Source organism: Nomia melanderi, chromosome 12 (assembly GCF_051020985.1).
Source record: "Nomia melanderi isolate GNS246 chromosome 12, iyNomMela1, whole genome shotgun sequence".
NCBI classification, from domain to species: domain Eukaryota; kingdom Metazoa; phylum Arthropoda; class Insecta; order Hymenoptera; family Halictidae; genus Nomia; species Nomia melanderi.
Genome location: NC_135010.1, coordinates 15,033,037 through 15,055,997, shown reverse-complemented (window position 1 = coordinate 15,055,997; position 22,961 = coordinate 15,033,037). Strand labels below are relative to the sequence as shown.

The 22,961-nt window shown below is 57.6% G+C and overlaps 1 protein-coding gene across 18 annotated transcripts in view; it reads left to right on the top strand.

Annotated features, from left to right (window-relative positions):
* Positions 1-22,961, top strand: part of LOC116428385 (uncharacterized protein CG43867) — a 98,641-nt gene that overhangs the window by 65,507 nt on the left and 10,173 nt on the right. For 15 of the 18 annotated variants that reach the window (XM_076372438.1, XM_076372436.1, XM_076372435.1 and 12 more), the window contains 3 exons: positions 16,230-16,292; positions 22,148-22,315; positions 22,530-22,715. In XM_076372438.1, the coding sequence (XP_076228553.1) occupies positions 16,230-16,292; positions 22,148-22,315; positions 22,530-22,715 (417 nt within the window). Of the gene's footprint in view, positions 1-16,229; positions 16,293-17,835; positions 18,166-20,335; positions 20,603-20,871; positions 22,085-22,147; positions 22,316-22,529; positions 22,716-22,961 lie in introns of those variants that run through there. The other 3 variants (XM_031980001.2, XM_076372440.1, XM_031979998.2) reach the window with 3 other exon arrangements.

Sequence of the window (22,961 nt, the reverse complement as noted above, 5' to 3'; positions counted from 1 at the left end):
TTACAGCCAGCAAAAGGCTGATTTTCTACCTCGTGAATTGCACGAACCCGAATGGGTCTCGTGCACTTTCAAACCCATTTCCCGGCAGCTATCGAGGATCTGCCGTGCACCGTTCCCGAGGATTAACTTCGCCGGGTTTCTTTCCTCCCGGATTAACAGTCCGAAAGAGGTTGACGAATGATCTCCGGGCCGACCGGTGACAACGACGACGATGATAAAACTTCCCTGTGGTCCGTGGTCGTTGCGCGCTCGGCTCGGCGCTGGAAATTTCGTCTCGACGCGTTCGCTGCCGCGAGAACCTTCGGTGTTTTACACCCGTGTCGCTTATTCTTCCGCGGCGGAGATAAATGGAGACGATTATTAACTATCCTCCGTCCACTTACGAAACCGACGATGGCAATTCGAAAGCTACCAGCACGAACGAAAAATTCTCAGCGTCGCTACCTATAGGTAGCCTAACTTCCAACAGCGGACCATTTCGTTGGCAACAACCATGAAAAACTTCGGCGATACCCGCAGCGATACAACGGCGATCAACGCGAATGCCCGAAGCGGAAACGAATAAAGATCTCACCGTGAAAGAACGGGATCGATCGCGAACGACGTCGAAAACTGTCGCTTGCTCGTAACGCGCTCTCGTCGGAATGGGACGGTAAGCGGCGAAGTTCGGCCGGGCAAACTGCCGCCGAAAGCGTTAGGCGGAACTTGGCGAAAACATTTGCGTCGCTCGTTAATCAGAGGCCGCGCGCGTGTACGCGGCGCAGTTTCCGTCAGATCGATTTCAATTTTCCCAGGGAGGCGAGGGGAGAAAGTTTCGAGCACGGGGATGTGCTCCCGCAGCAGCCAGCCAGCCAGCGCCGGCTAAATGGCTAACTAACGAGAGAACCGGTGCTACCGAACGCCGAGCAAACACTTGTCTTGTTGCCAGCCCTCGTTCGTCCGCGTCATAGGCAGAGCGCCGGCTCTTTCGGGGAGACGCGGCCCGCGCCGGGCGGCTAACGAATCGTGCAGCTCGAATTCGAAAATCAAGCAGCCGGGGAAAAGAGAGGAGGTCGGCCGGGGACGGAAACAAATATCGCTCGCGCCACGGTTAACCGTTCCGTCTTCCCTTCCGGCCGCTTCGGCAAACACGCCGACATCCCCTGGAATCGCGTTACACTCCTCGCCGCGCCGCGCGGATCGGGAGAACACGAGGATTCTCGGCGGTTTCCGCGTCTACTCGATCTCTCGCGCCCCTTCGAGTGGTAATCTCCTAGAAGCCTTTGACGCGTCGCGGAATGGCGAAAATTCGGATCGAAATTGCGCACTTTCGCTGGAACAAAGTAAAACCCACCCTACGAGGACGGCGGTCCGCGCCCCTGTCTGCGGGGAGTCGCGGGGCGAAACCACTCTCCCCGCGTTCCGTTAAAAATGAGTCTATTCGCGAGCACTTTGGCGCGAAACGCCCGGGACGCTTTGTCGGGGAATCGTGGAAATATTTCAGGGGCTTTCCCTGCGAGGGTGTATCGGCTCGATGCCATCGATATAATAAGAGGCTGGATCCGCGACCCCTAAGCAAAAGCTCGTTCCGGTAACTTCTCCGGGAAGCGGAAAATAGGAACGGATAGAGCGGGCTGGCTCGAAACCGCCTCGTCTATTCAATCCTCTCCGCTCTTCTTTTTCGTGCCGCCCAACCCCTCCGCTGCGAGCTCCGCTTCGCTTCCCTCTCGAGCCGGGAATCCGATCGCGACTTCGGCTCGCGGAAATTTATGAGCGAACCGTCGCGTAATTGCGCTGCCAGTTCAAAGGCGTCGCTTCCGATTACCAAATGGGAAACTAATCTCGGAACCGGTCGTGCTCTCGGCTTTCACTTTCGGCAGAATTGGCCCGCGTTTCCTTGGGACTGCCTTGTTTTTCCACCTATTCATAGACCGGCTCAACCCTTGTTCGAGCACGTTCGACGTACAGGGTACCGCCAGCCGGCGAGCAGTCCCACCCCCGCAGGGCCGAGCCTCTTTATTCGAATATCGATCAGCCGGGCGTCCCGCTGTTCGCAGCGATAAAGCTCGTTACTTAGCCCGGACAGATCGAAGGTTCCGCTCCCTTATTTCGATGCTCCCTGATCTCGCCGGCCTCCCCATCGGTCCATCCATTCCGACGCGTCCGCCGCGGTTCCATCTTAATCCGTCACGAGGAGCGACAACGTCCCGGCGCGTGACTGCGCTCTTCAATTCAATCTCGCCGGAACGAAACCGTCCGATTCGATTATTCCGGCCGTGATATCCGCGGCGAACGCGGAAACCGCGGGGCCGCGTCCCGGCTCGGCGGCAAGTCGAATTTCCACCGACGGAGCTGTACGCCGACCTCCCCCGCGACGAGTTTTTAACTCGCGCGTCGGGTACTCGAACCGGATCCCCGGCGGAAACAGGATTTCCGCGGCCGAGGCGAGCGAAAAACTCCGGAAAACATGCCTTTCAACTTTGCCGTTTATCCCTGCAGGGAAATCCGCGGCCGAACCCGCCGGGGGTGGAAACGGTCGAAGGGCTCGCTCCGGTTCGGCAGCTTTTTCGCCCGTTTCGGGTCGCCGGGTAAGCGGCTTTCCACGGAACGAGCATTACTACCGAGCCGTCCCGCGTGTTTTCTTCCTCCCGATCGCCGAGAAAAATGAATCCCCCGTTCAACGGACCGGAGGAGGGGTCGTCCGGAAAGGGCGAGAGGGACCGGAGTGGCTGCCCTTAATCGAGTGCCTCTCCGCGCGAGATGGACCGCGAAGCGAATCGTTCTGGAGCTCGAAAATTTCGGTGTCCCGGCAACCGGCTAATCGCACTCGATAAAGGCCGCACTAATTGGAGAGAGGGTGACAGTAGGCAGCAGGTGACACCGTCAAATTGGACGAACGAATTAACCCTGTTATTCGGCTCCTTTTCGCGGTCCTTCTCTCGTCTGTTCAGCGTCATTCCAGGATGACTCGAATCGGAGGATTGTTGTAAAATACTTGTTGCATTTCTCTGTTCCTCCCTCTGACGAGTTACAGATCGATTCCGAAGGGCGTTCCTCTCGATTAACCGGCAACCGCGCGTCGAACGCGTCCCCTTTACGGGTCACGAGCTCGTCGAGAAGGGCCCGGCTGCAGTTTATTTGCAATGTCTGCCGGTCCGAGCTGGAAATGAACGCGCTCGTCCACGAGCGAGCGTTTCGAAAGGGTTGCAGGGCCGCGGGGAGTCAAGGGCAGCGGCGCAGCGGCGCAGCGGTGCAGCGGCCGGTGCCCGCTGAAAAATGCATAACGAGCCTCGCTCGTGCCGCCGGAGGCCGGTGCACGCCGGAGAGCATAATATCAGCCGGGGAAACGGAGAAAGTGCCGGGGCAGGTTACCAACCAGACGGCATGCGGGCGCACGGACAGGTGCCGGTGACCTTGAAAGCGTTGCCACCGCACACCTTCCGCATTGGTGAACAGCGAGCAGCACCGTGCGCTGGAAATAATTGAAATCATCGCGACCGATCGCCTCTGCCGCGCTTTTCCTCGCGACCGTTCAGTTTCGGAAACTTTTCTTACGGTACCACCTCGGCTCGCTGCTTTCCGTCATCCAGATTGTCCTGGATCTCCGCTGGAATCTGAAGCATCCATTTATACGGTCCATTGATCGGTCAATTATATCCGATGATCGGGGTTCTGCCGGATATTTCAAACTCGTCGATTCTCCATGGAAGATCGAAGGAAAACGGAAGCGCGAATCTTATCTACCATCGAGTTACCCGCTTGATCGAAGCGCGCCGGAACGCCTAATATCCAGGCTTAATTAAACCGAATTCAAACGGATCTGCAGGCCGGGTGGGGAAAAATGGCGAAACGACGGGAATTTATGCGAGCTCTCGGGGTAGCCCGCTCGGATTTCAAGGTTCCAGCCGGTCGCGCGCGGACTAGGCTGAACGATCTCGCTTCGGTCCACCCCTGGCCGGTCGGAGACGAGGACGAGGCGGAGGGCGAGGAGGAGGAACCGAGCGGAGCCGCGTAAAAGGGCAATAAAACACACGGGACGCATCTGGGTTACGAGCTTTACAAGCCGGGCGCGCGTTCTTTCTTTATCTCGCGGCAGGCCCATCGCTCCGGTCCTAAGCGATTTCTCGAACGGCGTTCCCTCCGACCTCTCCGAGCCGACCCTTCTTCCTCCATCCCCGTGGATCTATCCGGCGGAACGGCCGATTCGCGCGCCCGCTATCTTCCGCGCGCGCCCGATAAGCGCTTTTAACCCTCTCGACGCTCTCCACCCCGGGAACGTTTCTCCCGGGCGCGCTCGTGCGTATCTCGCCGTCCTTTTATTTTATTTACCCGGCTGTTTCCTTATTTATCCGTGTAGCTCCGCGGGAGAACCCATTAGAGCGCAACGAGAATTTCAATAACAGCGCGGAGAAGAGGGTAAACTAAAATGAAATCAGGAGTGAGACGCAAAACGCGAGACGTAAATTAGTAATGATCCTCGAACGGCGTCTCCGGTTGGCCCGAATACTCGAAGGTCGTAGTCGAAGGGTCGGTATTTGAAAGTCGAATTCGCCGGGACATCGGTCTGCGGGCAGTTATTGCGATTCCATCGACGGCCGTTCCGAGCCGGCGAATTCCATCGGTTATTCATCGATACACCGGCGGCCGGGTCGAGATAAATATTCATCCCTTAACGACGGACGCCCGGAGAGTGGCCTTTGATTCGCGTCCGATGGAATATTCCTGAAAAGAGCACGGCCCCGGCTCGTGTACCGACATCGGTATTCCAATTCCTGCTCCGATGCCAACAAAGCAGCTATCCGATCAATCTCCGATATTCCGCGCGCGCCCTTTGACCTTCCGGGGCATCCGCCATCGGAAGGTTGTTCAACGGAGCAACGCGCACGTAAGAAGAAAGCACGCCGGCATTATTCGCGCGGCACGCCCGAACGATTCCGCCCGGCGAGCACCGCGACCGGCTGGTTTACATTCGAATTATCCGAGTACAAAGAGAGTCGCTTATCGGCTGGAACACACTCCAGTTGGTTTCCCTCGAATGCGCCCGAACGAGTCGCGGGAGCTCGATGGAGCCGGGAGCGGCGCCAGCGCTGGCAGCCTCTTCTCTGCTCCGCCGTTTGGAACGCGAATCAGCCCATCGCGCCCATCTTTCTCCTCGCGGAGAACGAACAGCTGGAAATTACGATCGGGCCGAATCAACCGGCGTCCCCTGTTCCTCGCCGCTTTCGTTTCCTAATTATCTCCGCCGGGTAATCCACTCTGCGGGGTGGCCGCGGCTTAACGGGTACATTCGTCCGAGGATACGGCGCGGGGCTGTGGGAAGCCGAAGAAGACTCGTCTAATTTCCACGGCGAAGAGCGATCGGCCGAGACATTCGTCTCTCTCGGAGGAGCGAGTTACTTTCACCTTTCCCCAGCCTCCCACGGTTCCCCGTGTCTCCGCTAGATTTATCTCAGTCACTTACGCTCGCCATCAACCCTCGAATTTATTCCACGGTCTTTCGCCTTCTTCTCCGACCCTCGAACCATCAGAGGCGTCGGATTTATTTCAACCTCGCCGTGCTCTCCAATTTATCTGCGCTGTATCGGAACACTATCGGGAACACGCGTAGATCGGCGAGAAACTTTTCACCGTGTTCTCGAGCTACCCCGTGTTTCCGACTGGCTCGAACGTACTTGGAATACACCCGAGGAACGCGGCGGGGTTAATTGGCTCGGGGCGAGGAATCGAACACCGTCCGCCTCATTTCCATCGGATTCCTGCGGTTCGGCCCGTGACGCGAGCGTTTCGTTGCGATCGCGTTGGAAGCTCGAGGTTCCGGTCCAGCACGGGAGAATAAGAGCAGCGAAACGACGATTCGGTGACGAGGCGGCAAGGTTCGGGGGCTGCCGGGACGAATTACAGCCGCATATTACCGTAAAACTTCCGGCGCCGCGGGAAACTCCGGTCCTCTGCGGTCGGCCGGGCCGGCGTAATTAAAAATTGCAAGCGTTAAGTGCACGCGTATATTCACTCCGGGGGCGGACGGGGGTGGGTTATCTCGCGACGCGTTCCCAGAAGACTACACCCTCGTTCCGATATCGACACGCTCGGATAGAGGGAGGACGCGCGGCGGTGCGGCGTGTCCGGCGCCGGAATTACGAGGGAATTGCGGCAATAACCAAGTCGCCATTCATTAAACTCCCCGCAATTATCGAGGAACATCTCCGGCCGGCTCCCGGCCGAGGAATATTTCGAGGCTGCTCGTCATTGTAATCGCATTATCCCCCTTAAAACTTGGGAATAGAGGGATCAGCTAGCCGGCGGAGGAAAAGAAGCGGATCCCATTGAAGTCTCCGCCCCGGTCTTCCGAAGTTTGCCGCGCGAACAGGGGTGGAGAGCCAACCCCCGCCGGATTCTGGCTCTCGGATTCGATTCGGAACTGTTTACCTTCCACCCCGACTAAAACCTGTTCCTCCTGCAACGCTCCCGGAGGTGTCTCGGGGAATACGATTATGACACCGGCGCTGGCTGCGGAACAGGTTGCGCGGCGCTGATTTTATCGGTACACGGGGAAACGCGTGTAAATATGCAGATAGCTTGCTGCCGACTCGTGTACCCACGCTAATGCTGGTAGGCTGCGCTGTAGGTGCTCGCGTGCGAGAGCGATTGCGATTCCGGAGCGAAGCTCGCCGAAAAAGGGCCGGAGAGTAACGGTGTCGATTCCGCGTCCGCTTCGAATACCTCTTCCTTCTTCCAACCAACGTTGCTCGCGTTGCTCTCCGACGACTGTCGAGGTTTCTCTTTGGAAGCAGTCGGTTGCAGAGGAGAGCCGGAACGCTCGCGGAAAATTGGTCGGAATATTTCGGCGACGCGGCGCGAAGATCGCAACTGTTGAATCACGAACGCGACCGACAACCGGGCTCCGTGTCACCGCGGAACCTCGATCGTTAGAAGTTGCTGCCGGCGAGGACAGAGATATATACCCGGCGCCGCATTCCCGTTCCCGAAGTTCGCTAACAGCGCGCAATCGCCGGAACATCTGTCGACAACGGACGATGCCGTTGCGAGCAGCGATCCGGCGACAACTATTGCCGGTATACCCACGAGACCTCGTTACCGCATTTCGAACGTCACGATTCGTAACCGTGTTTGCCGATCGAGACCGCGAAAAGTCCGGCCGATGAATCGACACGCGGGGGATGATATGATCCCCGATTTGCTGACAGGGAACGGATTTGCTTACGAATTACGATCATTTGCCTCGTCGAGTAAACGCGGATAATTCGCGGCCGCTTTAAAGCGACGGAAGAGAACGGTTTCAAACTGTAAACGTAGGATGTGTGTTTTTCGACTCGGGCTTCGCAAATAGAACCGGATAATCATCTTATCGCGGCGCGCGTGCATGTACGCTTCCGGTGAAAAGTTTCGAGCACGCCACTTCGTCTTCTAGGCGAACGCTTCGACATTCCGGACTCGAACTCGAAGCAGTCGGCCGGGGCCTGGAGCCGGTGGATGCTCGGATCCGCGATTGCTTCCGTTACCCATGAGACCTAATTACGGGGGACGGTCGATCCGTCTGCGATGTTCGCCGCGCGAAACTCCACGTGAACGCCGCGCGGCTGCTGCGGCGGCGACGCGTCGGCCCCGAACTTTCCCGTCGGAGTTCCGCGTCGATTATAGACGAGCAGCCTGCATATTTCAATCCGTGCAATTACCCTGGAGGTAGACGAGTTTCCGAAAGCCGGCGGCTCGGTCTCCTAGCGGCTTTGTCCGCCGGCGGGTGCTCGTCTCTCGAGATATTATTAAACGCGTCCCACGAAAACTCCGCCGCTCGTAAACAACCGCTCTTCCGTCGTCTTTTTCAAGCTGGCTTCACGGTTTCCGAGGGCCATAAAGTCTCCGGTCTCCTCTTATGGTCGGCTAACAATCGATCAACCACCCTCCCACGATCTCGATCCCCGCAAGAGAGATCGTTGGGCGGTTTTTCACGCTTCGCCCCTTTACAGCATCGTTTCGCCGGTTACTCACAGCTTCCGATAGACGCTCCTTAGCGCGCCTGTTCGGGGAATATCCCCTAACGAGCGTTAAAATCCAGTGTCCGCTCGGGTTTACCGCTTTCCATAAAGTCGCAAAACGGACGGGTCGCGTTCGAATCGAGACAGATTTCATCGGCACAGTTCTCGACGAGCACCGACTTCTGTTTCTCGGTCTCCGTTACGGAAAGGGAAACGAAGAAAGGGACCGGCCACGATTTCGATGCGAGCGCTGATGGAAAATAAAGAGGTTCCTTAAGGAAGGAAGGGGTCGAGGGGAATTTTCCGTGTCGGCGGTATCGCGATTTCGCTCGGCGTCGCGCGGTTGCCTCGGCACGGGACGGTGGCGAAGATAAATCCAGGAAGAAAGAAACAACGTTCGATCCGCTGTTATTCCGCTCGCGTGTTCGCCTGTTTATTCGATCGAGCGGACGAAGAGAGAGGCTCGTGGAAGACAAGCCGTCCCGTTCGACTGAAATAACGTAGTTCTAACTGGAGCTATTCGAGCGAAGTATTTCGAGAGACCTACACGCTCGGTCTCGCAGTTCAGTGAACACTCTCCGACCCCGTTCGGGGAACAAGAAGATATCGAGAATTAACAAGCGACCGAGGTATATAACGGGGAGAGTCCCCGCGCCGAACATCCACAGGCGTCGTGTTTACGCGAATAAAACGGCGGCGGCGGCGGCGGCGGCGGCGGCGGCGGCGGCGGCGGCGGTCCCCTCGAGCGTCAGGTAACCGCGGAAAACGCGAAGCCTCCGTCGCCGGGACGCGTTTTCAATATGCAAAGTAAATCGATCGAACCGCGGGACCCGGCGACAAATAAAACCGATATAATATACCTGTCTACGCGTATCTCGCGGCGAGCGACGCGAAAAATCGAGCCGATTTTCACGCAAATTAATCGGCAGTCGGTCGAGCGGCCGTTCAATGGGTTCCGCGTCAAAATGAAATCCCTCCGGTGTCGTCGGCGGAAAAAATGCCGCGCGCGTAATCCCTCGATGCATCGTTGAAATCGAAACCAGGGAAACCGTGCCGGGGACGGTGTCCTTCCGAATATTTTTACACGTCTCTGACAATTCGACGCCGGCCTCGGTGAAAGTTTCCGTTTCAATGAAATTCCATTCTATTTTTGTAAATCGATGCTTCGTTCGAACTTGGTCAAGTTCGTTGACTCGGCGGCCGCCATCGATTCGCCGCCGACCGATACGGAAACTTTGCACGACGCGTTCGAAAACGACTCTTCCCCTCTCTCTCTCTCTCTCTCTCCGGCGTGGCGCGTCGACGAAACCGGGAAACGATCCGCGAGATAGGCACGACGAAACCACGGGTTTCGGTGCGCCGCGCCGCGCCGCGATATTCCTCGCTCCCCGGGGCTGCGGCTCGATTGGCCCGCGGACGAAGCTTTATTATCGACGCGGTAACGCCGTCATCGTCGTAGTCACGATTGTTAGCACGATCGTCGTTATTGTTATTGCATCGCGGCGGCGGCGAACCGTCGTTTCTCGCCGCCCTCGAGTGCCTACGTGCCCAATTCCCATCGCAATTTGTACGGCGCGGCGGACAGCGGACGCTCGATCGAATTATTTTATATTTTCCGTGCGGAGCGGCCGTCCCCGGCGCCGAAAGTCTCGGCTGAGGCCGGTCGCCGCTGTTATTTCGTTTGAATAAATTCACCGTTTCCCCTGGACCCTTATTGTCGCGATCGCGCCTCGGTTTTCCCGATTTCTCGATCGCGTACGCTGGATTTACATAAACGAACTCCGTGACACGGCGATCGGACGCGTAGGTTCGTCTTCTCGGCTTTCCGTTCAATGTTCCGCGTTTCACCGACGCACGCGTCAACGGCTACGCCGACACGCGGAGAAGTCGCGGCCGGATTGTTCATTGTGATCGGTCGTTAGGTTCGAATAATTGATTCGTCCGCGCCCCGCTCGCCGATAGAAGTTCGATAAATTATACCGTCGGTTATCCTCTTTGCGCTCGGCGACCGCGAATATAACGTGACCGCTAATGAAATTCGCATCGTCGGAAATTAATTCGCGAGCAGGCGAGGCTACCGACATGCGGGTCCTCTCGCTGGAAAATAGAGTTATCGATTCGCGGTGGAACGCGCCGCCCGTTTCCCGTTTGACGCGGCCGCCGATTATCGGGACGGAATTGCGCGTTCCGGGCTGGAAATCAGACGCGCCGAAAAATCCGACCTTATCTTTCACGCCCTATCTTCGCCGGGCTTCTCGGCTCGGGAAAATCCTGTCGGCGAGACCCGCTTTGAATAAGTAATGCCACGGGAAGCCTCGATCCTCGGGAATTCGCTCTGTTTTGCATCAACCCGGCCCACCCGCTCCGCGCTCTGTATTTTTTATTAACCGACGCGTGCTACGATCGCGCGATTAATCTCCGCTCGCGGCCGAGCAACCTCGAGCAACGTTTTCCCCGCTTTCCGGTGTCGATTCCAGCACGGAAGCGACGGCACGCGTGATTTCCTCGATCCCCGACGCGTAATGGTCATCGATCGTTACGTATGCTTCGCAGAGCGTTGACTCCGAGATTCCCGGAGCTTCTTGCGAGCTGCAGACGAGAGCAAAGAAGTTGTTCGCGTTAAACGTGCTACCGGTACGTTGAAGGCCGAGATAGGATCGCGGAAATACGCGTTCGAGGCGTTTTGAAGGATTATTCGAACGAACGGACGAAGCGAAACAGAGAGAGAGAGAGAGAGAGAGAGAGAGAGAGAGAGACGGAGCGATCGTTTCGCGGCAATATTTTAGTCCAGAACCAGCGCATCTTCTCGCTTCGAAGTTCCATAAAGTCGACGCACCTTTCCCCGTCGATAGAATACGTTACCGGGGAGATCGATCGATTCCGCGATGGAAAGTTCAGCTGCAAGTGGATTAAAGCAATTTTCTGTTGCGCGACGCGCAGTTTCCTGACACCGCGAACTTCCCGCCTCGTCGGAGGAAAATTGTGGAAGTTGGGATTGAAAGTTGAATTAGATTCAACTTGGAAAGTCCGCCCGACGAGTCACCGCCGCGGGAAAACGCTGTAACGTATAGTATTTTAAACAGCAGCTGAATCATCCGTCGTCGCCCGAGCGCGCGTTTAATTCTCCCCCGAAGAAATCCAAGCGTTTCCGCGGAACCTTTGACACCGGCCATCGATCATTCGTCGGAAAGCATCCGCCGCTCGAGAGATGACCGACCAATTACGAAAATTAGCCTCGAGACACGTTCCAACTGCGAAATCCCTGAAAGCCGGGACTTTCCCGGCGATCGTCGCGACGACTCGCGGAAACGGTGTAACAAATAAATCAAGACACCCGAGCCGACGTTCGCCGGTTGTTCATCAGCGGGGTCGTTTATTAATATCCGCTCGTCGATCACGGCCCTGCCGGCCAATAAGACGCAGGCGAGCGTGTTCATAAATCTCGCGGGGGCCGTCCGGCCGAAGCGCGGTGCGCGCGCGATATTAATTAATAACATTAACGATGAATAATAACGGCTAACGTCCGCGTTAAAATCTGGGTCAGCCTCGTCGTAGCCGGGAACTCTCGCGTTCCCCGCGCCACTGGTCGGGCGTAATTTTCTTGCTCCTCGGGTTTACTCCCCCGTGGGGTTAGCTACGGCCGCCTCTACCCTTTTCCGCTCGAAATAATTAATATACAAGGCACAGGAGAGCGATACGGGGGCGGGTGGGATTTCGGTCCAAGGCAGCCTCCGCGGAAACCTCTTTCCGGGAGACCCGGCGAGACCCATGAAGTGCTAATGCGCTTCCGTAAAGACCTGTCGACCGACCCGACCAACCGGTTCATAAAAAATGCACGCGTACAGCACCGACCCTTCGCCGCGTATCGCCTCGAATCCGTTTTTCTCTCGTGAAAACCGAAACGTGCGAACCTTTCGATATACGGGGGACGACTACTCGAAGCTGGATTTTCACCCGTGATTCTCCAACGAATCAGTTTCCCGAGGAACGAACCTTAGTACGCTGGTGTTCCCGTTCGATTGTCAAAGTTTCGATCGGTCGAATCTTTGTTTCTATGGAAAGAACGACCGATATTCTTGAAACGAAACACAACGAATGCATACGGTATAGCCGCGCCCGGTTTCCTTTCTTCTCGAGAAGAAGGGAAAAGATTCGCGTGACGCTTTTCCGGGGGAAACGAATGAACCGGACACGGGCGCGTATCACGCGCGCGGCGGCGGCTTTCCTCCCCTTTCTTTTTCGCTCACGCGACAGGATCAGGCTCGCCATAAATTCAACGGCACAAAGAGAAACGAAACTCAAGAAGGCCACGATGCTTTATGTTTCGCATCACGCTACCGACCGATAACATTAACGAACCGATCCCCGTTCCCTGTTTCTCTATCCGCGACGGTTTTCCACCCTCCCGAACGTCAGGGATGAAAGTTATCGTCCCGGCCGCGATCCCCTCGCTCTCTCCGGCAACCTTCGCCTTCTTTCGCCGGATTCTCCGTTCCGTTTTCCCGCGGAACGATCTCCTCGCCCTTTCCCGTCCTCCCTTTGGCCCACTTTCCCTCCTCGCGTGGCGACGCGCAGTGTCCATTCGACACGCTCCGATTTCTTACGACGCTCTGGATACATCTCTATCGGCGGCACGCAATTATCGCGCCCCGGCACGCCGCGGTTTTTAATTATCCGCTCGCGTGACAGCTTCGACCGGGACGGCCCTACGGAATCCGCCGCGTCACGATTGGCCCTTTGTGCTCCGGTTCAGCGACGCGAGGCCCCGTTCTTTCTCCGAAGGATCTCCTTCCTTGATTAATCGTTTCCAAGCGGCCGATGGCGCACGGTAATCCGTAAACGTCGCGGCTCTTCGTGCCCGAACGCGTCGCCCGCGTTTTTCTTCGGTTCCCCGAACAGCACCCTCGCTCGAGCGGGAAGGTGGCCGGTGGATGCGGGCTTCCGTAACGCTTTCCGTTCCAGCTGCTCGATAACGACCCGACGGTTCGCGTCGCGGTCGCGCTATCGGCCGAGAGGCGTATCGGACCGTCGCGAAAGTTCCTCTCGTTTGATCGATACGCACCGCGCGCGGAGCGTCGAGCGTTTCGTGGAACGTTACCGGATCGCGTCGCAGCCATTCCGGTCTATTGTTAGGGGGCGATCCGACATTTCCGTGACCGCGATCCTCGCACGCGAAGCGTCCCCCGACGGCGGCCGCGTCCGGGGGAGGAAGACGAGCGGCGACTTAAACGAGCCGCGAGTTCCTTTGACGCGCTCGCGGACCACCCCGGCTTTCGCTGAAAGATTCACGAGGCAACCGGTGTTCGCCGGTTAGCTATTCACGCCGGCAAACGGAGCGGTCCCGGAGACGCCGCGCACAGCTGCGGACCGCGTCGAACTCGCGCCAGAAAGAGCGGCCACGATTTTCATAAGGCTTTATTGCCGCGCTGGCTGTCGTCGTTACCGTATCGCCGAGGGCCGAGAGGCCCGAGAGGGAAGAAAGAGAGGCTTAAGCACTGACGACAGTTTGAGAGATCCTCCCGGTATCCCGTTTGCGGCTAATGTACCGTCCCCGGCCTCTCCCCTCGCTTCGGCTCCTTTTCTTCTCGAGTCGCGACTTCCTCGCCGCGGGAAACCCGCGCCCACCGCGTTTCGAGGAACGTTTCCGCGTTTTTCCCTCCTGGCAGTAGCAGCACGCGTCTCTCTCGCTCCCGCTCGTCCGCGTTCTTTTCATACGTCCTCCCCTTTTTTTCGCTCCTCCCCGGGTTCCTTCGCTCCCTCTCAACGCCAGATGCTACTAACTGCGCCCTCCTCTGATGAGATCCTCGTCTCCGCTCCGGCTGTTCTGCTTTCTTCCACCCTGGGCTCCTTTCTACTTAGCCGTCTTCGCGAGCAAGGGCTGAATTCTGACGCGCGACGGAGGCGGCTCTTCAGCCCAGACCGATCGAACGTGCGAGACGCGTTCGACGCGCGCCCGTTCGCTCCGAAGCCGAGCGCCGGTGCTCCCCGTGTTTGCGGTTGCTTGCGCGCTCCTCCGGCAACTTACCTTTCATTACGACGATTGAGCGACCGTGTCCCTCGAGAGCCGAACGACGACGCTTCAAAGAGAGCGTGCCTCCTCTTCCTCGAGGAAATCGCGATCTTCCCTCGCGCGCTTACTCGGAGCTGCGGTCGTTCGAGCTTCTACCGGGACTCAGAAGAATAATTCGAGGTGTAACGTAAACTCCCTCGCTGCTTTACCGTAAACGCAGCCCGGCTCGTTGGTAGAAGGGAACAGGGGAAGTGGGACAGGAAGGGGGAGAGAGAGGGAAACGGACCGATACGCGACACCGCAGCCCCGTGATTTAAGTCTCCGCGGAATTAGCAGGGTGGCCCCATTAAGCTCGGCCCGGAGTCGGGCAACCTCTCGTTGACTCTTTCCGCGGCGCGCGGCGAGCGAAGAACCGCGGCTGAAAAGTATTCCGTGGTTGACCCCCGGTGACCCCCTGCACACTATGAATTGCTCTTAAAGCCGAGCCTCGACCCGTATATTAACCTCTGTTTTAATTAATCACCCGGCGGTGTGCGCGGCGACCGGCTGAATTTCGCGGCCGTTATTGCCTCGGCCCCGGAATTCCGTCGGTTGAACCCCTATTTCGGCCTGTTCGCCCCTCTTTCCCGCGTTTTCCTCACTTTTCCCGGCGGAAATTTATTCCGCGCCGGAAACTGTTTATGCGATAAGGGCGGCCGATCAAATAACGAGAGTATTTATCGCGGCCGGCAACGAAAGGCCGATTCATCGCTCACCCGGTAATTGACACGGTGAAACGCGGCGACTGCTGTCCGTCCGTACGTCCGTCGGTTCGTCCGTCCTGTCGTCGGTGTCCGCGCGGACGAGCCGTGACGCGGATGCAACGCGCCGCTATTTGTGCACGGGAGGCGCGTGTCCGCGCGAGCTTTCGACGGTAATTGTTTTATGCCGTTTCCTCCGGGATCGCGGCGTTCGCGCGGCGCGTCTCGCGTGTCGGGCGTCGTTAGATCGTTCCAGATATCCCGGCTCCATTGAAATTTACTGTTAGCGTCGCTTTAATGAGCAACCGCCTGCAGCTGCTCCGATGGAGCACCGCGGCTTTCGCCTGTAATTTCAGCTGATATTCGGCGACGGAATATGACGGGCGAAAGAGCCGGTTGCGACCGACGAGCGCTGTTTACAGCTTTCCCCGCGCGTCTCTTTCGAAATGCCCGTTTCAGCGTTTCTATTCGACAGTCGCCCAGACGACGAACATGCTTCCGCGAATAATTGTCGAGTAAATCCGTGTATTCGCACGGATGCGTCGACGAGAGCTTCGAATCTCGAGGATCGTGCACCGGTCCCCGAGTGGATGGAAAATTGTACGCGATTCCGTTGCACCGTAGTTTTAGCGCCGAAGGAAAAGAAGGCGGCGTGGCCTGCTCCGAGCGAGAAACTTGTCTGGTTGTTCGGCGAACGAGTGCGAGAAACCCATTAGCCGGGTTGATCGAAACACGGAATGAAGCTTGGAGCGGCAAACGCCCGGTTCGCACGGCTGTTAGCCCTGTAATCCGAGACCGGAGGACGGTTAATTCCGGACGATCCGTCCGCGAATTAATTCCCTCGTATTCGGGGCTCGAACTTTCGGGTCCTCCGCTCCGTAGAGAGGCGAGACACCGAGGAAATACGAGCGCGTCGGTCCGCGACGCGCGCTTATCAATCTTTGACGGATCAAGAGGCGCGGCGGGGCGCCTCGTGGCCGCCGCTTAAGTCCACGGTATCCATTAAACTCTCGTCAGCCGCGGCGCTGCGTGCCGGCTATGGACTTAACCAACTTTGATGGAACTTTTCCTCCTCCAAGGAAAATTAGATGACGCGAAAGTAGTTGCCCGCGCGGACGGAGAACGCCGCGAGACGCGGTACCGGCTGACGCTGGATTATGAATATTTCATTTTTTTGCCGAAACACCGGCTGCTCGGATGTTCCGCGGCACCCGACTATCGTTCCGATCGACCGCTCGCTGTTTCGTATCGGTTCTCCGTGGAGGATTGCGCGAGATTCCGACGAATTCGTACGATATCTCGATTAACGCGTTAATCGCATCCGAATTACCGAGCGACTCGCTCGATCGAGTATCGACGATCGTTCGTATACATCCCTGGAGACTCGCGGGTTGCGTAACGCGACTTCCGAAGACGTAAGAAAATCGCGCGGCTCGCCACGCGTTCGAGATAAACGTTGAATTCTTTAGGATGCCTGGATTGATAAGAACGTGTTTCTGTTCGCAGCTGTCGGAGCTCGAGCAGCGGGTGCTGGAAGCGGAGGGCCGAGCCGACGAGGCGGAGGACAAGGTGAGAATAAATTATAATCGCGCGGGTTCTCGCAACCGAGCCTGCTCGGACGAAACGGACGCGTTTCGCAAGGCGGCGAACAATTTTCCATTTATAATCGAGCCGCGTTCTTTCGACATCGCGTCGGTTGACCGGTCGCTGGAAACGCGCGGTGGCGAGCGGCGAGACCGAGGAGGATCGGAGCCGCGTGAAAACCGCGCGCGGCCGGTTGCGACACCGTTCCAGATCGGTCGGCCGATCCGCTCCAAGTAATCGCGGGTTGGCTCGCAATTAACGGGACACCGGTGACGTTGGTTAACGCTCGGCCCCCGGACACATCAAGGATAAATAATTAATTTAGCGAGTGGTAACGACGTTACACCAGCAGACCGACTGCCGTCCGCTTTAACGACTCGCTCGCGCGTTCTCTCGCTGGGTGTTAAAGCTGCAACTGCCGGCGACCGAATCGACGCGTTCTCTCGGAGAAATCGCGAGGGTGCATTCGTCGACTGGCGTATCGCCGAATTAATTTATCCGGTAATTCCGCGGAAAACTGCGTCCGTTCGATAATCGTAAAATTGGAAACTCGAAACGGAGTTGCCGGTTCTACCGGTGAATCGTCTTTCATCGGCCCCGACGTCTCTCCGTCGCTCGGCCTCGAAAACGCGCTCGCGTTTCGCTGTTTCCAATTAAACCGTTGATTCATGGGCCGTTTCCGATCCCGCGGAACGATCGCGAGAGCCCGACGATCTAATAAGCGGGTCGCCGGTTTAACGGGCGCTCGCGATTGCCTCCCGTAATCGATTCTTCCCTCTGTGCTCGACGAGAGTCTCTCGTTTCACGCGGATAAAAAAGAGAGCGGAGGGGTTGTTCCGCGCGCTGAGAATCGATACTGCGTTACCGACCCGAGCACGAGGGTTGCACCCCGAAATATAGGTCGTGTACCCTCCGCCGAACTGTTCATCGATCTTCGCCCTGGTCGTCCACCCCTTACCGACAGTCACTCTGCTTTCCCTCGAGCGGTATCCCCCAACTTCGAAACTACGAACCGGCAGCCGTCCGTCAGGCGTCGTCAACCCCTCGAAACTCTGCGATCGAAATGAATTCGCTCTGAACGGTAACGAACTTTCGTATCGAGAATGCAGCCAGCGAATACGTCGATCAACGTTTCGCGCGGATCTCCGAGGATACAGTCGACGAGATAAGCTTCCGACGTGAAATCGGATTACGACCCTTTAATCTCGAGAAACGAGGTCTCGGGAACTCGTTCATGCGATCAGATAAAACGAAGGACGCGATCGATCGATTCGGAAATCCTCGACGACCGGAGATTCTTTTAGCAACGACGATCCACGGTTCCATCCGGTGGATCCCCGAGACCACGAGGAACGATCTTCCAGGACGAGTCGCCCGCTCGGTAAGAGGACTCCGAAGCGGACTCCCGTCGGTATCCGCGCGACCCGCGGCTGCCAGGGCGCATGTTGCGTCGCATTGATTTTTCCTAGGGCGCGAGAAAGACGGGCCACGAGGACTGGAGAAAGACGGTCGGCTGGCTGCTCCGGAAAGGAGAGAATGAGAGGCCACGGGGCGAGAAAGAGAGAGGCGAACAGCGACAATATGGCCGAGCGACCGGCCGGCGAGACCGTCGTTTTGTTATGACCTCGGAATTCGCCGGTGAAGTCGTCCGTTTGTGAACCACGCGCGTATTCGGCGGCCGTTCCGCGTCCGCGGCAGCCCCCGGCCATCGTCTTTCCTCGTGATCCGCTGCGAAAGATCCTCCGCGGTCTCGATCACGGGGATAAGATCGCGGGGAAGATCACCTCGGACGCGCAGTCAACGCTCGAACCACCGCGAGTCAAGAATTATGGATCCCTGCAGGTGACATCGATGAAAGGTAAACCGAAACTCGCCGATCCGATCGCTAGCCACCCTTCGTCACGATTAATCTTTCGACCAGTTGTCTTCTCTTTCCGCGTGCATCAACGAGTCGAATCTTTTTCGGAAAAGTCTGGATCTTGGACTTTTCCGAATTCCAAGTTTCCTACCATCCGTCTCGGCAGCAAGATTTCCATCGTTTAGATTCGATTGCACTGGATTCAGAGTCGATTACGGTCTCGTTCTCAATGGATCTCAGTAGTCTCGCATCGCGTGCTCCTTGTCTTTTCCTTTTCTCTTCGGCTTCGACTCGTGCCAGTGCACCGCTGGTACTAGAATCGCAGGTTCTCGATCTGTCATCGAGGAATTAGACGGTTACCGGTATCGACAGAAGCTCGGCAACGGGGTGGAACGGAAACCGAGGGCGATTCAGCGTCCGCGGGGCGGCTTAACGACCCGCTTTGACGGGACGTATCGCGTATAGAATTGGCCGGCAGCCAATTCATGAGTAATCCCCGTTTCCCGTGAGCACCCGCGCGACAAACAAAATAAAGGCGCAACGCAGACGATCCTCGCTCGCCGGCCGCGCGTTCCTTTAAATATTTCAAAGCCAGTCGACGACGATGTTGCTCTTTCGCGTCGCCCTTCGCGACCCTGACGGAAACCCTCTTTTAAAAATCGATCCATTCCCCCAGGCTTTTTGTCGAGCAACCGAGTCGCGCGGCCCAATTAAACGATTCGAGGACACGGTAAGTTCGTAACAGTGTACAGCTCCCTAACGATCGATCGTCGACAGGTTGGAGGGTATCGCGAAAGTTCAACGCATCCGAGAGATTTTATTCGAAGAAAACAGACCCTCGAGGATCGAGCGGTTGTCGAGGACTGATCCCAGCCTGCGACTGGGTTGATTGTAAACGAGCGGCCGACAAACCGGCGCGATTCGTTGATCCGCTTCTCACGCATCCGCCGGTCGTTGATCCATTTAGCCGGTCGGCGCAGCCTCGTGGCCGTCAGATGTTTCTTTTTTCCGCGGCCGGCCTCATCCCCCGAAAGATCGCGGTTGAATGGACGTTTCTGCGTGTACGTGCACGTGAACGGACTCGTTTTGGCGGGAAGCCAGCGCGATTCGACGCCGCGTCTCGAACCGAGGACCGGTCTTTGTCGCGTGCACGCGCACGTGCGCGCCGCTCCGGCCTAAAAAGACGAAGGGACGAGCCTCTGTCTTCGAACCGGATCGTCCCCTTTCAGCCTTAAGAAATCGACGCGTCCCCGTTCAACGTTAGAGCTCGACGCGCCTTCTCTGTCACCGGCAGCTTCCTAATCCTCTCGCCAAGGATAAACTCGCCTCGCGAGGAAAGCTGTCGAGAACAACCGTCGATAAGGAACGAATGAAACGGCAACGAGCGATGCCCGGATCGCGAACTCTCTCTCTCTCCGGCGAGGTTATTCGATTATCCCGTGACGGAGCTATTTCTGGTTTCGCAGCGTTTTGCTTTCAAGCCTGCGCTCCGTGAGAGACGCACGGCGAATCGATAAATCTCCAGATACGGTTCAAAAATCGCCGGTCACGTTCGACGGAACGAACGCTGAACCTCTGTCCCCGGGTCGTCGTCCTCGACGCTTCCCGTCTCTCTCTCTCTCTCTCTCTCGCTCTCTCCGGCTCCCAAGAATTCCTCTTTCCCGGAGGAAAGAGTGTTCGAGACCGAGCGCAGGTCTGCGAGTAGAAAATAGAGAAAGAGAGAGGGTGAGAAAGGGAAAAGAGAAGAGGAGATCGATGAGTCCCGATGACGCCGTCCTCGGGACAACCTCCTGTTCGTCGCCGATCTTCTTTCTCCCGTTCTCGTCCGTTCTCCCTTTGTATCATAGATTCTCGGAGAGAGAAAGCGAACGAGGAACGTCGTCTAGGGGTAGCGGCGACGTCTCGCATAGTTCCTACGTCTCCCGAACGATCTTCGTCGCGGCGTCGGGCTCTCCTCCTCCGACCACTGAGATCCCCCGGCGAAAGAGAGAGAAAGTGCGGCGGAAAAGTTGTCGAGGGGGTAGCGGCGACTGTCTCGCAGAGTCCGTGCGCCGGCTGTCGGAGCCTCTGCACGCGGGGCGGGCGGTTGTACACACAGGAGCGGAGCAGTCCGCAGGACCTCTACGAATTCTGCCATTGGCCGCGAGCCAACGTGACTCATCGCCTCCGGGAAACGGCCGTCGGAGAGGAGAGTTTACGTGCATCGGTTTCGGTTCAGTTCGGTTCGATCTACGGTATCGTGCGCACCGTGCCGCCCCTCTTCCCGACAACCCCTGGGCCAGCAGCTTGGTTAGTCGGTCGGCTCGCGACGCGCGTGACAAGGGAAACCGAGGCGGAGGACAGGCTTTTGGGAGTGTCCTCGAGCGCCGGCGACCAAGGGTTTAAAGGGATCCTCTCGGAAGCCACGGATCGGCTATCATGGCCACTCGTAGCCTCGGTAAGCCCCGAGAATCGGACGGAAAGGCTCGTTCGTCGGGGAAACTGGATCGCCGCCGGAAGCACGGCGGATTCGATGTTCCTCGGTGGCAGACTCGAGCCACGCTCGACGCGTCTCGCGTTCGTCGCGCGTTCGTCGCGCGTTCGTCGCGCCCCGCGGGGGGTGGCTATGGCCGGCCTAGGCGCTGCACGTGGCCAGCCGTGATTTCGCTGCGACGCCACGCCGGAACGCGGAGAGTGTCTCTGTACCGTGGTCGGAACGCGTAGCCGGGATTATCTGGCGTCGTTCTGTTCCCAAGGCGAACGCCATCGCTCAGCCGACATGTCTGGTACATTAATTAACGAAACCCGACTAGTGTTGTTTCGATTTCCAGCATTCGTAGGGTTCTCATCGTCGAGTCGCGGTCTCGATCGGCTAGCAGTGTCTCCGAAGAATCCGGTCGCGTCGCGCGAGTCACGGTGCGTCTTTCGCCCTCGGCGAATCCACGAGCGTGTACTTTCCTCGCGAGAGGACACTGGTTCCACCCCGAGCAGTCACATGGGAGCCTCGGGAACCGTGTGAAGCCGAAGTAGGTCTGCTCCGGCGACGCCGCGAATCAATGAATCCAGCGTGCCACCCTTCGCCGGCGATCTCTCCTTTAAATACCCGGAAACCCAATGAAACGGTGCGCGAGAGGAGCGTCGCCGCGGCGAGCGAGCGAGACGGAGAGGAGGAGGGGTCGGTGAGTCGTGGGAAAGATACGGCAATGAACGTGAAAACGAGCGGGTTCTCCGGCGATGTGATCGATAGAACTCGGGAAGAGCACATGCAGTCCCGGCACACGGAACGGGACAAGGGGTCGGGAGGAAAACACTTGGCCAGAGGATTTCCCCGTTGCCGGGCCGTATTGATTTTCTCGATACCGCTCTCTCTCCCCTTTTGGTAGTGGACGCGGCCTCTCGGCAGCGTGTGCGGGCGCTTACGTGCCGCGTCCTACGCTGGCGTATCCTCTCCGTGCCGCGTGAACGCGATATCGATTTTTGACAGCTGCTGCGAAACGACCACCGCCGGGGTGGCCGTGGCTCGTGTGTGCTAGCGAGGAAAAGGGGTCGTGCGTCTCTGCACGCACCGGAGGGGTACGCGTAGCGTAACACCACGCGACAACGGACGCGACGAGTGGCGACAACCCCGCGAGCCTCCGTTTCTCGTTTGGCCGTCGCTCCCACGCTGCGCGTCTTCTTCTTCTGCTCCTCCTCCTCATTCTTCTTCTTCTTCTTCTTCTTCTTCTTCTGCTGCTGCTGCTCGTTCTAATTCTTCTGCTGCCATGCTTCTCGCGTTCGTTCGCACGCGGACCGTGACCTCCGCTGCGCGGAACGCGTCTGTAAAAGTTCACGGCTTCGGTGTTCGGAGTGAAAGATAGATTCTCGCGATGAAATACGGATGATCGAGGCTTTCGGTGGTCTTGGAAGCATCGGGATTAACGGAGCATTGAAACATTTCATGGTAGTCGACCAGCCGATGCCAGCAACACGTTTCAAGGGGATGATTGTGCTTCTTCTTACGCAGGTACGGATGATGGAGGAGCGGCTAGTGAAGGGTGAATACTGCTTGAGCACATCCGGCGTAGGTTCTCCACCGCATTCGCTGCCGTCCACCTCCGGTACGCAGAATGACAAGATCGAGGATGTCCATTGTGCCTGTATATCGAAGCTAGAGACGCAGGTCGAGGAACAGGTGAGACGCGAACCCCGTTATACTCGTTGCTCGTTACGCGTCGCGGTCGGGTCACGATATTTCCGTTCGCGAATCGTCCCCGCTCGTCAGCGATTCCGAGGAGCTCGCGTCGTCCCGGTAGCTCCGGCTCGGCGTCGCGAGAAACTCCGATAAGGAGGCTCGCGATATCGAGCCGCTTATCTCCGCCGCGTGACTGATTAGCGATTGCTCGCAGAGGCAGCTCCGACTTCAAGACGCGAGGCAGGTCGAGGCGAAAGCCGCGAGGATCAAGGAATGGGTGACGAATAAGCTGCGGGAGTTGGAGCAGCAGAACCAGCATCTGCGGGAACAGAATAACAAGTGCAACCAGCAGTTGGAGCTCCTGCGGAACCACATAACGAACATCGGCCTGAAACCACCTGTGAGTGTTCCCATACGGGTATTCCCGACAGCTGACGCACCGTTTCCAGCACAGTGCGTCGAACCCTCGCTAACGATATCCTTCAATTATCCAACCTTTCCCGACGCGCGAACGTTCCGCGGCTTATCGCTGCGAATTCGCTGCTCCGGACCGCCGAGCAACATTCGACGGTTGCTCGACGTTACTCCGGAGGAACGAACGACGACGATGTCGATCGTTCCGATCTAACCGACGACCGACGTGTCG